Source organism: Microtus oregoni, unplaced genomic scaffold (genome assembly GCF_018167655.1).
Source record: "Microtus oregoni isolate MIOR12 unplaced genomic scaffold, Mior012 000056F_ref0000123, whole genome shotgun sequence".
Lineage (NCBI taxonomy): Eukaryota > Metazoa > Chordata > Mammalia > Rodentia > Cricetidae > Microtus > Microtus oregoni.
The window spans coordinates 8,422,906-8,437,087 of NW_024543832.1; the positions used below are offsets into that span (position 1 = coordinate 8,422,906).

General features: G+C 46.3%; 1 protein-coding gene across 2 annotated transcripts in view; it reads right to left on the reverse strand.

The window, feature by feature from the left end:
• Rpgrip1 (RPGR interacting protein 1) overlaps nucleotides 1-14,182 on the reverse strand; it is a 54,688-nt gene that overhangs the window by 24,159 nt on the left and 16,347 nt on the right. Inside the window, exons 8-13 of one of the 2 annotated variants that reach the window (XM_041638932.1) lie at nucleotides 11,178-11,324; nucleotides 9,506-9,579; nucleotides 6,729-6,871; nucleotides 4,451-4,614; nucleotides 3,013-3,156; nucleotides 2,519-2,669 (exon numbers count right to left, since the gene is read on the reverse strand). In XM_041638932.1, the coding sequence (XP_041494866.1) occupies nucleotides 2,519-2,669; nucleotides 3,013-3,156; nucleotides 4,451-4,614; nucleotides 6,729-6,871; nucleotides 9,506-9,579; nucleotides 11,178-11,324 (823 nt within the window). Of the gene's footprint in view, nucleotides 1-2,518; nucleotides 2,670-3,012; nucleotides 3,157-4,450; nucleotides 4,615-6,728; nucleotides 6,872-9,505; nucleotides 9,580-11,177; nucleotides 11,325-14,182 lie in introns of those variants that run through there. The other variant, XM_041638933.1, reaches the window with a different exon arrangement.

A 14,182-nucleotide genomic window follows, 5' to 3' on the forward strand; every position in this document is an offset into this window, starting at 1 on the left:
ATGGCTAAGACCATGCATTGCTCTTCCAGAGGACCCGAGTTTCATTCCCAGCACCCACGTAAGGTGGCTCACAGCTGCCTGTAACTCCGGCTCCAGGGCCTTCAGCATTCTCTTCTGGCCTCTGTGGGCACCTTCACACATATGCATATATTTCCACACAGACAAATGCGTGCACGTAAGTGGAACTAAACCTAAATTGTTTGTTAAAGAATGGGACATGCTGGTAGCTGAGAGATGGGCCAGTCGATAAGAACACTGGCTGCCCTCCCAGAGGAGCAGAGTTTGATTCCCGTACCTACAAGGCAGCTAGCTCATGACTGTCTGAAACACCAGTTCTATTGGATTGACACCCTCTTCTCATCTTTACCGGCACAAACATGATGCGCAGACATCCATGACAGCAAACCACCAATATAAATAAAAATTGTTATTTTATGTGCTCTGCCAGCATATACGTATGTATACCCCATGTTTCCACAAGGACAGGGGAGTCTGGTGGATCCCCTGGGACTGGAGTTAGAGATAGTTGTTGGCCTCCCTGTGAGTTCTGGGAACTGAAACAGGTCCTCTGCAAAAACAACAACTGTTCTTAACTTCTGAGCCATCTCTCCAGCACCCCCGTGTCTTCATGTGAGAAGGTGGGCAGGAGAGAGGCTGTCAAGATGGGACAGTAGCTAAGTGTGCTGGCTGCTAAGCCTGGGGACCTGAGTTTGAATCTGTAGAGCCTACAAGATGGAAGGAGAGAGCCGGTTCCTGCAGGATGTCCTCTAACCCCATAAGTGTGTCACGTTACACAAAAACACACGCACGCACGTGCGTGCACACACACACATGCACGCAGTATATAAATGCTTTTAAAAAAGAAAAGGAAGCCGGGCGGTGGTGGCGCACGCCTTTAATCCCAGCACTCGGGAGGCAGAGGCAGGCGGATCTCTGTGAGTTCGAGACCAGCCTGGTCTACAAGAGCTAGTTCCAGGACAAGAACCAAAAGCTACGGAGAAACCCTGTCTCGAAAAATCAAAAAAAGAAAAAAAAGAAAAAAGAAAAGGAAATGTGGTACTGAACGCCCATTCTCTCAGGACGAGGAAACAGAAAGGAGGATTGCATGTTTGACACCAGCCTATATTACACAGCAAACGTGTCAGGCTCAAAGGTGCATACCTTTAATCCAAGAATTTGTCAGGCAGAGGCAGGTGGATCTCTATGAGTTGGAGGCCATTCTGGTTTACAGAGTGAGTTCCAGGACAGTCAGAAAACCCTGTCTTGAGAAACCAAAAGAAAAAAGAAATAACACAACTAAGTGGTATACATGGAAAAACTATTCTACCTCAGCAGAGGTCAAAGCACAGTAAATGAAAGCAGATGACCTTCAGTCATAGCCAGGAGGACTCAATTCAAGCAAGGATTGCCTTTTTTTTTCTCTCTGTAGCCCTGGCTGTCCTGGAACTCGCTCTGTAGAACAGGCTGGTCTTGAACTCACAGAGATCCACCTGCCTCTGGCTCCCAAATGCTGGGATTAAAGGCGTGCACAACTACCACCCAGCAGAAGACTGCCTTTTTATTTGGCAGCAGCCTTACCAAACTCACCTCTAGTGCTGTGCTCACAAGAAACCAGCTTATGACTGACTTTCTTGCCAGAAAAGAAAATCCACTCCACAGTGGCTCCTCCTATGTTGAGGATAGTGACTTGTGTTCTGCTTTAAATGTCAGACTGTGGTGAGTTTGGTGAGGGTTAAGTCATCTCTCCCGACACAGCATAATAACGAAGCCTGCTTCTGGACACTCAAGGTAGAAACCAGAGCCTGTCCCCAAACTGACATAAGAAGACAGCTCCCCTGCCTCTGCTAACATCCTTGTATTGCAACAGAGATTTTAGAGAAAAATCACAGGAAAGAATGACAGAAAATGAATGACAGTAATTGCCTTGGAGGCTGACAGGCTTGTGTTGGGAAATGACTGACAGGAAAAGAGACCAGAGAGTCACTTAGGATGACCTGGAAGCACCACTGGTCCTGTTGAAATTCTCCAGAAAAATCAGATACTCAGGACTGGAGTGATGACTCAGAGGTTAAGAGCACTGGCTGCTCTTCCAGAGGTCCCAAGTTCAATTCCCAGCAACCACAGGGTGGCTCACAACCATCTGTAATGCAATCTGGTGCCCTCTGCTGGTATACAGGCATGCATGCAGACAGAACACTGCATATAATAAATATTTAAAACTTAAAAAATAAAAAATCAGAGAAAGGAAATTACAAGCCGTGCATCAAAACTACAGAGGTGAGCTGGGCAGTGGCGATGCATGCCTTTAACCCCAGCACTTGGGAGACAGAGGCAGGCAGGGGAATCTATGTGAGTCCCAGGACACCCAAGGTTAAACACAGAGAAATACTGTCTCAAAAAATAAAGCAAACAAACAAACCCTACAGAGAAGAGAGGAAGAGAGCAGGAGAGAAAGTCAGGAGGATCACTGTCAGTCATGTGACATCACCCAAAATGAAAACAAAGGACTCAGACTTGCCAGATGCTGGAAGGCCGTGGCTTCTTAAGATACCTTCCAGCTGCTTTATGCGGCAGTTCTTGAGGTCTAGGAGGTGGTTCAGTCTCTCCAGCTTCTTTTTGTGGTCCCGATTTTCATTATCAGCCTTTGTCATCATCGCCTCTAGCTCCTCCTGGAAGAAAAGGGACAGTGAACTTTCCCCTTAGTGGCACAGACTTTAAAACTGGGCCTCCTCAGCAGGAGGGTATGACCAGGAAGAAAGCTAAGGTTCCCCAGGAACCTTCACGCCTGGCTGCACTGGCAGCTCCCTAAGGTCTTTGGGGAGAGAGGAACCTAGAAGTCCAGCACTCGCCTTTCATGAGATGCCCCTTAGCTGACTTCTGGGCCAGGGTGCGTGGGCATATGGGTCCCCAAGTTCTTCCACGGGCCGGGCATCGCTAACCACCAGCCCTAGAAACCTGGGCCTTCTCATATGCCAGCTCCCTGTCCCCTTCCTGGGCTGTCTTTCCTCGCACCTGATAACACACGTTGATTTTGCGCTGCAGGAAGAGCATGTCCCTGGTCTTTTCTAGTTCCAGTGTGGTCTCTGCGTGCGACACCTGCAACTCGCTTAGCATCTGAGACAGGTTGTTTTCTTCTTGAGCTTTCGGTTCACTGGACTACAGAGTGAAAACAGGGGGAAAGCGTCACCTTCTCTCTAAAGCAGCTATGGAGAGCTGTAACAGGCCAGCAGCCAGTTTCCTTCAGAAAGGACGAGGCTGGCTGCATTTCAGTGTGTCAGTGTGTGGGTGACGCGGTGCTCAGATGGCTGTGGAGACTGGAGAGATGACTGCAGGGACAAAGCGCTCGCTGTGCCATCCAGAGTTGCCCCTCCCCCCACCCCGAACTCCACACGTGCACCACAGCACATGTGCCCACACACACTTGTCATACACATACACAAAACGATAATGAATAAAATCAAATGGCAGGTTCAGCCAATCATTTCAAGTTCGAGTCTAGAGACAGGAGACAGGGCTCAATGGGTAAGAGCACTGCCTTCTTTTGCAAAGGACCCAGGTTCAACTCCCAGAACCCACACGGCAGCTCACCGTTTGTAACTCTAGTTTCAGGGGATTCATGAAGTGACCTCTTCCGACCTCCATAGCCACTGCACACATGTAGCGCACATACATACATGAAAACAAAGCACTCATATGCATAAAGTAAAAATAAATAAAGAAATCTTTAAAAATGAAACAAAAGGTGGAGGCAGAGGCAGGCGGATCTCCATGAGTTTGAGGCCAGCCTGGTCTAGAAGAATTAGTTCCAGGACAGGCACCAAAAACTCCAGAGAAACCCTGTCTCAAAAATCCAAAAAGAAAAAAAAAAATTTTCGGGGGCTGGAGAGATGGCTCAGTGGTTAACAGCACTGGCTGCTCTTCCAGAGAACCCAGATTCAATTCCCAGCACCCACATGGCAGCTCACAACTGTCTGTAACTCCAGTTCCAGTGGATCCGATACCTTCACACCAATACACCAATGCACAAAAAATAAAATTAAATAAATTATTTTAAAAAATGAAACAAAAGGATTAGAAAGTAGGCTCAACGAGTAAGAGCACTTACTGCCCCTGCTGCAGGCTAAGGTTTGTTTCCCAGTACCCACATGGTAATTCACAACCATCCATAACTCCAGTTCCAGGGAATCTAATGCCTTCTGCCAACTACCATGGGCACTGGTACACACATGGTGCACAGACATACATGCAAACACAACACTCACATATTAAATAAAATAAATAACTCTTTTTTAAAATTTCAATGAAAAATAAGAAGTCTACCTCTGAGCGGTAAGGCATGGGGGTGCTGGGTGGGGCTCACAAAACTCTTCTTACTGTGAGCCTCCTCGGCACTGTCTGGCCCCTTTAGCTTCTCCCTACCAGAGACCTCTCAGTAAAGTCGCTCCTTTACCTCTCCCTGAGGTATCTGTTGGAGCAGAGCGGGCAGACCATGCGGTTCAGACGGCTCTCCCGGAGACGGGGGCGCCGTATCTGTTGTCTGGAGACTCTCTTCTTCCCATTTATGTTCGTGACAGATGTTGGGGACTTCAAGCTTCATATCTTCACCTTGATCTGCTGAGAAGAAGAAATGCCGAGAACAGAAACCAGTTATGGCCAGCACGGAGCTGAATCAGTGTGATCTGAAACAATGTTTCTCTGTATGGCTTCAAGCATTACAGAAAAGCAATTCCCTCTGCTGACACAAAAGGACCTCTAGCCAGCTGAACCTGTCAACCCAGGCAACACTTGTACTTCTAAGCTAAAATCAAGATGATAGAAGAACATCCAAGAATTGTGGGATGAAGAGGGAAATGAAAACAGGACAGTCACATGGCTGCCTGGACGGGCAGGGTCAGGAGGAGGAGGGGATAATGCAGATGGTGAATACCAGGGTCTTATCATTCAAAAGCACTCCACCAACTCAACTACATGCCCACCAAATATTACCTTTCTGATGGCAGTCCAACCAGTCTCTCACCACCTTCGCTTCATTGTGACTTTTGGCCATTCGTGCTCTGTAGCCCCCATCTCATACCCACCTTGACTGAAGGGAGGCTGGGGGTTATGTGCACGTCTCAGGGAAGTTACACGAGAATTCCTCGGATCTTGTAGGACTTAGTTTGTATTTTATGTATACCACAAGGTGCTTGGGATACATTCCTAAGCTTTCTTATTTTATGGCTTCTGCCTGAAAGCTCTTTTGTTTGTTTGATACAGGGTTTCCCTGTGGAGCTCTAACTGTCCTAGAACTCATTCTCTAAACCAGGCTGGTCTCAAACTCAGAGATCCAAAAGGCATGCACTACTGCCCAACATGAAGGCTCTTTCTTGTTGTTTTGTTTTGTGTGAGACAGACAGAATCTCACTAGCCCAGGCTAGCTTCAAACTCTCCATCTTCCTGCCATGTCCTGGGAGGCAAAGGTAGGGGCCTTGCGTCATCTTTCTTTCCCTATACTTTCTTATTTGATGTTTTTTTTTCTTTGGGGGGGGGGATTTTTCGAGACAGGGTTTCTCTGTAGCTTTTGGTTCCTGTCCTGGAACTAGCTCTTGTAGACCAGGCTGGCCTCGAACTCACAGAGATCCGCCTGCCTCTGCCTCCCGAGTGCTGGGATTAAAGGCGTGCGCCACCACCGCCCGGCTACTTTCTTATTTGAATAAACTAGGATCTAAAGACAAATTGAAAAAGACTATACAGCAGCATCTGAGACCGGATGAAGAAGACAGTCATCTTGACAGTGTTTAAAAGCCTTTTAAACAACCAGGCGGTAGTGGCGCACACCTTTAATCCTAGCACTCAGGAGGCGGAGGCAGGAGGGTCTCTGTGAGTTCGAGGCCTGCCTGATCTATAGAGAGAGTTCCTGGATAGGCTTCAAAACTACACAGAGAAACCCTGTCTCAAAAAAACAAAATAAAGAAACAAAATCCCCAGCACCAAATCAACGGGAAGAAGAGTCAGAAACTAAAATGTTAGTAGAAGCCAGGAACCAATCAAGAGTAGTAATTCGATACTCAATTTTAAACATCAGGTGGAAAAAACAAAACAAAATTAAAACATGAGTGATTTTTTTTCACTTATCTCAGATATGACCAAATTAAAGACAAACAAATTCTCTTTCTTTTCTTTTGATTTTTGATTTATTTATTTATTTATTTTTTTATTTTCGAGACAGGGTTTCTCTGTAGCTTTGGTGCCTGTCCTGGAACTAGCTCTTGTAGACCAGGCTGGCCTCGAACTCACAGAGATCCGCCTGCCTCTGCCTCCCAAATGCTGGGATTAAAGGCATGCGCCACCACCGCCCAGCTCCTTTTGATATTTTGAAACAGTGTCTCACTAACGTAGCCCTGACTGGCCTGGAACTCACAGAGATCCACCTGCCTCTGCTTCTCAAGTGTTGGGATTAAAGGCATGCACCACACAGGGTGAGAAATCTGTTTTTAGCATGACCAATAAAGTAAAAGTTTAAAAGCAATAAATCAAAAATACTTGGGGCAAGGCATGTATGTCATGTGTGCAGGTGTCGTGTCTTCCTGGCTAAATAAGACCTAACTGCCCACGTTTTAATTTTAGTATTGGTGACCCACAAAATACGGGATCATGTGGGGAGACTAGAGGCATAGAGGCCCAAGTTCCCGCCTCCCAAGTCATACACAGAGACTGCACTTGAGAAAGCTCTTTCAGGCCTGACCCACCTTTCTCGTTGGCTGCCTGAAGCAGGACTTTTGTTTCCTCCAGCCCAGGACCCAGCTGGTCTTGCTGCGGACAGGCTTCCTGCGGCTGCTGCTCTCTGAAGAGCTCCCCGCTCCAGGGAGGCTGATGGCTGCTCTCCAGCAGGCTGAGAAGCGGAGGCGAGGTGTCAGGGGGCCCCTCCAAGGGGAAGGCTGCGGTGTCTTTGTTACACAGTTTCAGCATCTCTGGGACCGAGCTGATCGTTCCTTTCTCCACATGTTTTCTCTGCCCTGGCTTTATTTGTAACTGTCATTTGCCAACTGCTTTGGAACTTTTGGGCGGCATTGAGGGTGGCTCAGTGTTCCTTCTACTTAAGTCTCCAGGGTTCCACTGTGCGAGCACCCCAAACATTCATTTCTCTAGGAACTTCTCCAACAGGATGGCTTTCTTTAGGCAAACAGTATGTTAGATGTGCTGAGACCTCCTGAGTTAGAACTGAGAAAACAAGATCTTTCCTTTCTCACCTTATCCCCCCCATCTGCCTTTGCCAATGGCTACATTAGAGAACTCGTATCTTTAAACTATTTACTATACTCAAGGACAAAAACAAGCTGTTCAACACCTGTACCTCCATTCCGAGGTATTCAGCTGTTAGATTTGTCTTGAGTATAAAACAAACAAGGCCAGGCCCTAGTGATGGAATGACACTGACGTTAAAAACTCCCTGCCCCACCCCCAAAAAACAAGAGACGCCGAGACACCGTGTTTGGGCAATTGTTGCGCACTGGAAGGGGGGGGACGAGGACACACGAACACACAGACACACCACACAACACCCAGAGGCAGGTGGAGTTCAAGGACAGCCTGGTCTACAGAGTGAATTCCGGGATAGCCAGGGCTACACAGAGAAATGCAGTTTCAAAAATCCAAAATTAAAAAAAAAAAAAGAATTAAACAGGATGGTGGTGGTCCATGCCTTTAATCCCAGCACTCAGGAGTCAGAGACAAGCAGATCTCTCTGTGACTTCAAGGCCAGCCTGTTCTACAGAGAAAGTTCCAGGACAAGCTCCAAAGCTACACAGAAAAGCCCTGTCTCGAAAAACAAACAAACAAACAAAGAAAAAAACCAAAAAAAAAAAAACCCCAAGATCCTGGCCTTTAGTGACAACCCTCAGGAAGCAAAGGCAGGTAGATTTCTGTGAGGCTAACCTGGTCTACATAGGGAGGGAAGCCCTATTTAAAAAAGGAAAAAGAAAGAAAAACTAGCCTGCTGGGTTGGGTGGGCAGTGAGATGGTGCAGTGTGTATGGGTCCCTCTGTCAAGCCTGACAACCGAGTTCAGTTCCCAGGTACCACAGGGTAAAGGAAAGAACAGACTTCCAAAATCTGCCCTCTGCCCTCCACATGCGTGCTGTGGTGTGCGCTTCTCCTAAGACGTAATTGTGAACAAATGAAGAGAGGCAAGCCAGGACCAGTCCTCCTAAGGCTTCTGGGACTAGGCCAGTCTGATCCAGCGAGGACCAGTCCTCCTAAGGCTTCTGGGACTAGGCCAGTCTGATCCAGCGAGGACCAGTCCTCCTAAGGCTTCTGGGACTAGGCCTGTCTGATCCAGCAAGGACCAGCCCTTCTACGGCTTCTGGGACTCAGCCAGGGAACCCAGGCTCCATTCCCAGCACTCATACCCTGATGCACAAACATCCATCACTCCAGTTTGAGGGAATCCAGCACTCTCTTCTGACCTCTGCGCACTAGGCACACACATGGTGCAAACACACATGCAGGCCAAACACTCATACACATAAGATAAAACAAGTAAGTCCAAAACAAATTTTGAAGAAAAAAATGTTTTTTTTTGTTTATTTGTTTGTGTTTATTTTGTTTTTTACCGCAGACCTGTGGTAGTGGTGTCTACCTTTAATCCTAGCATTTGGGAAGTGGAGGCAGGAGGATCTCTGAATTTGAGGCCAGTCTGGTCTACAGAGAGCTCCAGGACAGCAGACAGCAGATACTCAGAGGAAATGCTGTCTCAAACAAAGCAGAAAAAAAAAAAGAAAAGAAAAAGGAGGGGGCTGGAGAGATGGCTCAGCGATTAAGAACACTAGTTTGTTCTTCCAGGGCGCCTAGGTTCAGTTCCCAGCACATACGTGGTGGTTCGCAGCCATCTGTAACTCCAGTTCCCTGAGATCTAGCACCCTCTTCTAGTCTCCAGAGGCAGACACCCAGGCACACATGCTGGCAACACACCCAGATGCATAAAATAAAAATAAGTTTTTTAAAAAGGTTTTGTTTGTTTGTTTCTTCAGGACAGGGTTTCTGTGTGTATGGCCATGTTCTGGAACTTGCTCTATAGACCATGCTAGCCTCTAACTCACTGAGATCCGCCTGCCTCTGCCTCCTGAGTGCTGGGATTAAAGGCGTGCGCCACCACCACCCAGCAGTAAAAATTAACTAAATAAAAGTGATAAAAGACCTAGAATGGAAGTGAAGGTATGACCTCCAGTCTCAGCACTAAAACACAGGACAGGACAGGTTTACACCTGTTTACAGCTTGCCTTTCCTCTGAACATTATTATCTCTTTGTTTTTTGTTCTGTTCTGTTTTGTTTTGCTCTTTGAGACAGGCTTTCTCTATATATAGCCCTGGCTGTCCTGGAAATCACTCTGTAGATTAGGTTGGCCTTCTGGCCTCCATCTCCGTCTGCGTTTGCCTCTGGAATGCTGGGATTAAAGGCATGTGCCACCATGCCTGTTATCTGTTTAAAATTTGTAAGGCTCCATAATTCTCTCATGCTTTGTACTTACTTTTCCACAAGTCTGTCATAACTGTCATTCAGCAATTTCCGTTCATTTTCCAAATCTTCAACTCTGACCTGAAACTAAGAATGACAGAATCCTAGCGAGCACGCTCGTCTTGCATGTCACGGCATGGGCTTCTCTACACAGGCTCTACAAGTTGTCATTTGAAAGACTGGCTGTCAGTGGCGCACACCTTAAAACCCAGGGCAGAGGCAGTCAAGTCTCTGAGTTTGCTACCAGTCTAGTCTACAGAGTGAGCAAGTGCCAGGACCTCCAGGGCCACACGGTAAAACCCTCTCTCAAAAAACAAAAACAAACAAAAGATTGGAGCTAATTGAAAGAAGGCTGAGTGCCAGGCGGTGGTGGCACAAGCCTTTAATCCCAGCACTCAGGAGGCAGAGGCAGGAGGATCTCTGTGAGTCCGAGGCCAGCCTGGTCTACAGAGAGAGTTCTAAGACAGACTCCAAAGCTACAGAGAAATCCTGACTTGAAAAACAAAAACAAAACAACAACAACAAAAAAGTAGGCTGAGAACTTTTATTGGAGTTAGTGAACTCTTTGATGTACGTTTTCCTTACAACCATCAGAGAAATGGCAAAGCATCATGAAATATGAAAGTGGTCAGGGAGATGGCTCAGAACATAAAGGTGATTGCCACCAAGCCTTGAGTCTGACTTGAGTCTGATCCTCAGGACCCTCATGACAGAAAGAGAAAACTGACTCCAAAGTTGCCCTCTGACCTCCACCCTTGAGTTGTGGTCTATGTACCAGCATATACAGACACACGACCAAACAAACATAACGAAAAAAAGAAGCAGCCAATCCTGGTGGTACACACAATTAACCCTGGCACTCAGGAGGCAGGGGCAGGAAGATCTCTGTGAGTTTGAGGCCAGTTGGCCTACATAGTGAATTCCAGACTAGCCAGAGCTACCCAGTGAGACCCTGTCTCAAAAAAATAAAAGAAAAAGAGAAAAGACAAATGAGTCTAGAAAATAGAGAAGTATAGATTCTCAAATATTGCAATCATCTAAACTATGTGGTTTAACCACTTTTGAGGCTCACTGTTCTCATATAAAAAGATTAAGTAGCAAGGCTGGAGAGACAGTTAGAACTAAGAACACTTGCTGTTCTAGAGAACCTATTTGATTCACAGGACCCACAGGATGGCTCACAAGCATCTGTAATTCCAATTTTCAGGAGATCTAATGTCTTCTTCTGACTTCAGCAGATACTCATGTGGTGCACAGACACCCAGGCAAGCAAAGCGAGAATAGACGGAAAAGAAATGTTTTCATGGAAAGGTATATTGTTGCTACGAAGCTCTTTTTTGTTTGTTTGTTTGTTTATCATGTAGCCCAAGCTGGCCTCAAGCTCACAAAAGACCTTAAATATCTCACCTTCTTGTTTCTTTTTTTAGATTGCTGAGACCACAGCTGTGCATCAGCACCACGTGCTTTGCTTTGAGGTGGGGTTTCAGTGGGACAGAATGAATTCAGGGATCCCCCTGCCTCTCTGCCTCTGCAGTGCTGGAACTAAAGGCATGTGACACCATGCCCAGCACCACACCTGCCTTCATGCCATGCTGGGGATCAAATCCAGGGCTTTATCTGTGCTAGGTAAGTACTCTATAAAAGAGCTGCTTCCACCCCTGGAATACGGCACCGCTGTTATTTACCTCTTTCAGCGTTATCTGCAAGACAGACACATCTTCCAATTGTGTCTTCAAGCTCACGACCTTCTTGCTCTCCTCCATTAGCTCCGCCTTGAGCTCATTCACTTGGCTGAGGAAGGCGTCATGGGTTGCATTCAGTATTCCCTGATTCTGCAGACAACGGGAAATTCCTCTAGGACCGATTATCAGCTGAGACCGTGACTCTGCAGAAATGGTCTCCAGACAGCAGCAACTCCAACATTCTTAGGCAAAGGCCACCAAGAACGACCATGTGGTGGTTTGAATAAAAAAGGTTCCCATAGGTTTATATATTTGTATGCTTGGTCATCTAGGAGTGAGTACTTGATTGGATTTAGGAGGTCTAGCCTTATTGGAGTGGGTGTGACCTTGTGAGAGGAAGTGTGTCACCGGGAGGTGGGCTTTGGGGTTTCAGAAGACCAGCCAAGCCCAGTGGCTCCCTCTCTCTCTTCCTGTTGCCTAGGGATCTGGATGCAGAACCTCTCCAACACTGTATGTGGCTGTGTGCGGTTACTGTTCCCACCACAGTGAAAGCTACCACGACAGTGACAACGGACTCAACCTCTGAAACGGTGAGCAAACCCCAAACAATGCTTTCTCTTAGAAAAGTTGCCGTGGTCATGGTGTCTCTTCCCAGCACACTGACTAAGACAGACTTGGAGGACAATGAGCAACACAATGCCTGGTCACCGTAAAGAGACCATGCTTTTCTCCTTAGCGCGTCTCTGTGAGCAGTTTTCCTCTTAGGCAGGACTGAGATGCTATCCCTGGCTCTAAGTTAGGTGCCATTTTCAAAAGCTGCCTTGATTTTCTAAGATATTTGAATGATTTCTAAAATGATAATTTTCCCCTTGCTCCTTGGAAAACACTATGCCAGCTCTTGAAGCTGTGAGCCATCTTCTGTGATTGCTTCTGTTGAGACCAGATGAGCTTCCTGGTGACCCTCAGCCAAAGTTTTGTCTGGACCCCATTCACAGTAGTGAGTTCGCCCAAAGACTAGAGACACCAGAGTATCTGCGACAGACACAGGATAACTCATTGCTTATCAAAAGAATACTCCTGGAAGTTTTTGAGTGTTATAATTTGCTGTGATAATAAGCTAAAAAAATACCACTCCAAATATTTCTCAACTCAGAAATTGTATTTCAATTTTTCTCAAAACAAATATACAACAAATAACAAATAGAAAGAATATGACCAAAAAAAAAAAGAGAGTGAGAGAGAGAAAAGAAAAGAAAAAAGAAACAATAACTAACTTAGATGCCTTAATTCTGCTATAATTTAACCCGGAGAAGAACATAGATTTCTTTGGGTTTGATTGCTCTAATTACTAAGAAATAATTTTTTCAATTTTTTATGGTTTATTTAACTTTTATTTTATGTGCATTGGTATGAAGGTGTCAGATCCCCTGGAACTGGATCTTCAGACAGTTGTGAGCTGCCATGTGGGTGCTGGGAATTGAACCCCAGTCCTCTGGAAGAGCAGTCAGTGCTCTTAACCACTGAGCCATCTCTCCAGCCTGATGCTCTAAGAAATAAATTTAAAGAAACTTTATTAATTACCTTTTGACTGGGCAGTGGTGGCACACACCTTTTTATCCCAGCACTTGGGAGTCAGAGACAGGTGAATCTCTGAGTTTGAAGCCAGCCTGGTCTACAAAGGGAGCACCAGGACAGTCAGAGCTGTTACACAGAGAAACTCTCGGGAGGCAGAGGCAGGCGGATCTCTGTGAGTTCGAGACCAGCCTGGTCTGCAAAGGGAGCACCAGGACAGTCAGAGCTGTTACACAGAGAAACTCTGTCTTGAAAAACAAAACAAAACTATGGAGAGCGGTCCTTATTGTGGAATACTGGTCTATGCGGTTAAGATGTGTCTTTGACAAGGTGTCTTCCGATTGGTTCAATAAAAAGCTGAATGGCCAGTAGCAAGGCAGGAAAAGGTTAAGCAGAACTTGTGAGGACAGAGAGGAATCTGGGAAGAAGGGCAGAGTCAAGAGACAGTTATGGATACAGCAGGATGGGCAGCATGGAGATGAGGTAACAAGCCTCGTGGAAGAACATAGATTTAAAAATATGGGTTAGTTAGGTGGTGATGACCCATACCTTTAACCCCATCATGCAGGAGTTCAAGGTCAGCCTGGTCTACAGAATGAGTTCCAGGACAGGCTGCAAAGCTACATAGAGAAATTCTGTTTTGAAAAACCCCCCAAAAAGAGGGGGGTTAATTTAACTTATACAATGTAGTTAGGAACAAGCCTAAGGTAAGGCTGAGCTTTCACAATTTATACTAAGTCTCTAGGTCATTATTTGTGAGTTGATGGCCCAAAGAAAAATCTGACTACATTTGGCACCCAACATGGGCCATGTACACAGTGCATAACTGCTGCCAGGTACAGAAACACACCTCATTTCAAAGGCCAGGCTCGTAGTCAGGGGGCAGAGGCAGGTGGATCTCTGTGAGAGCTACTTCCAGGACAGCTAGGACTGTTACACAGAGAAACCCTGGAGAGAGAGAGAGAAAGAGAGAGAGAGAGAGAGGGAAAGAGAGAGAGAGAGAGAGAGAGAGAGGAGGCTGGGTTAAGAGGCCCTGAGGCTCACTTCAGAGGCACTGCTAGGAGCAGCTGATTCACAATGCTGCAGCAGGAAACCAGATACAAAGGCTGCAGGGAAGACACAGCGGCTTCCCAGAGCTGGGACAGTTAGGAGGACCCAGAGTGGGCTGAGCCGGATGCCAGTGTCGTAAGCCAAAGCCGTGGCAGAGGACCAGGCCAAACAGTTTAAGATCTCTCTGATGTGGTCAGAGAATGCTGCAGGAATGCAGTGAAGTCAGGCCCAGACCGAGAAAAGCTCTAAACAGATATAGGATGCTTTAAAATGTAGTTAGATACTGAATCAAAGAAAATGGGTACAGACAGTCATAGAAAAATAAATAGCTTAAAAATGATAAATCAGGTAGCCTTTCATAATTAATAAGTTCCTGGGTAATCATT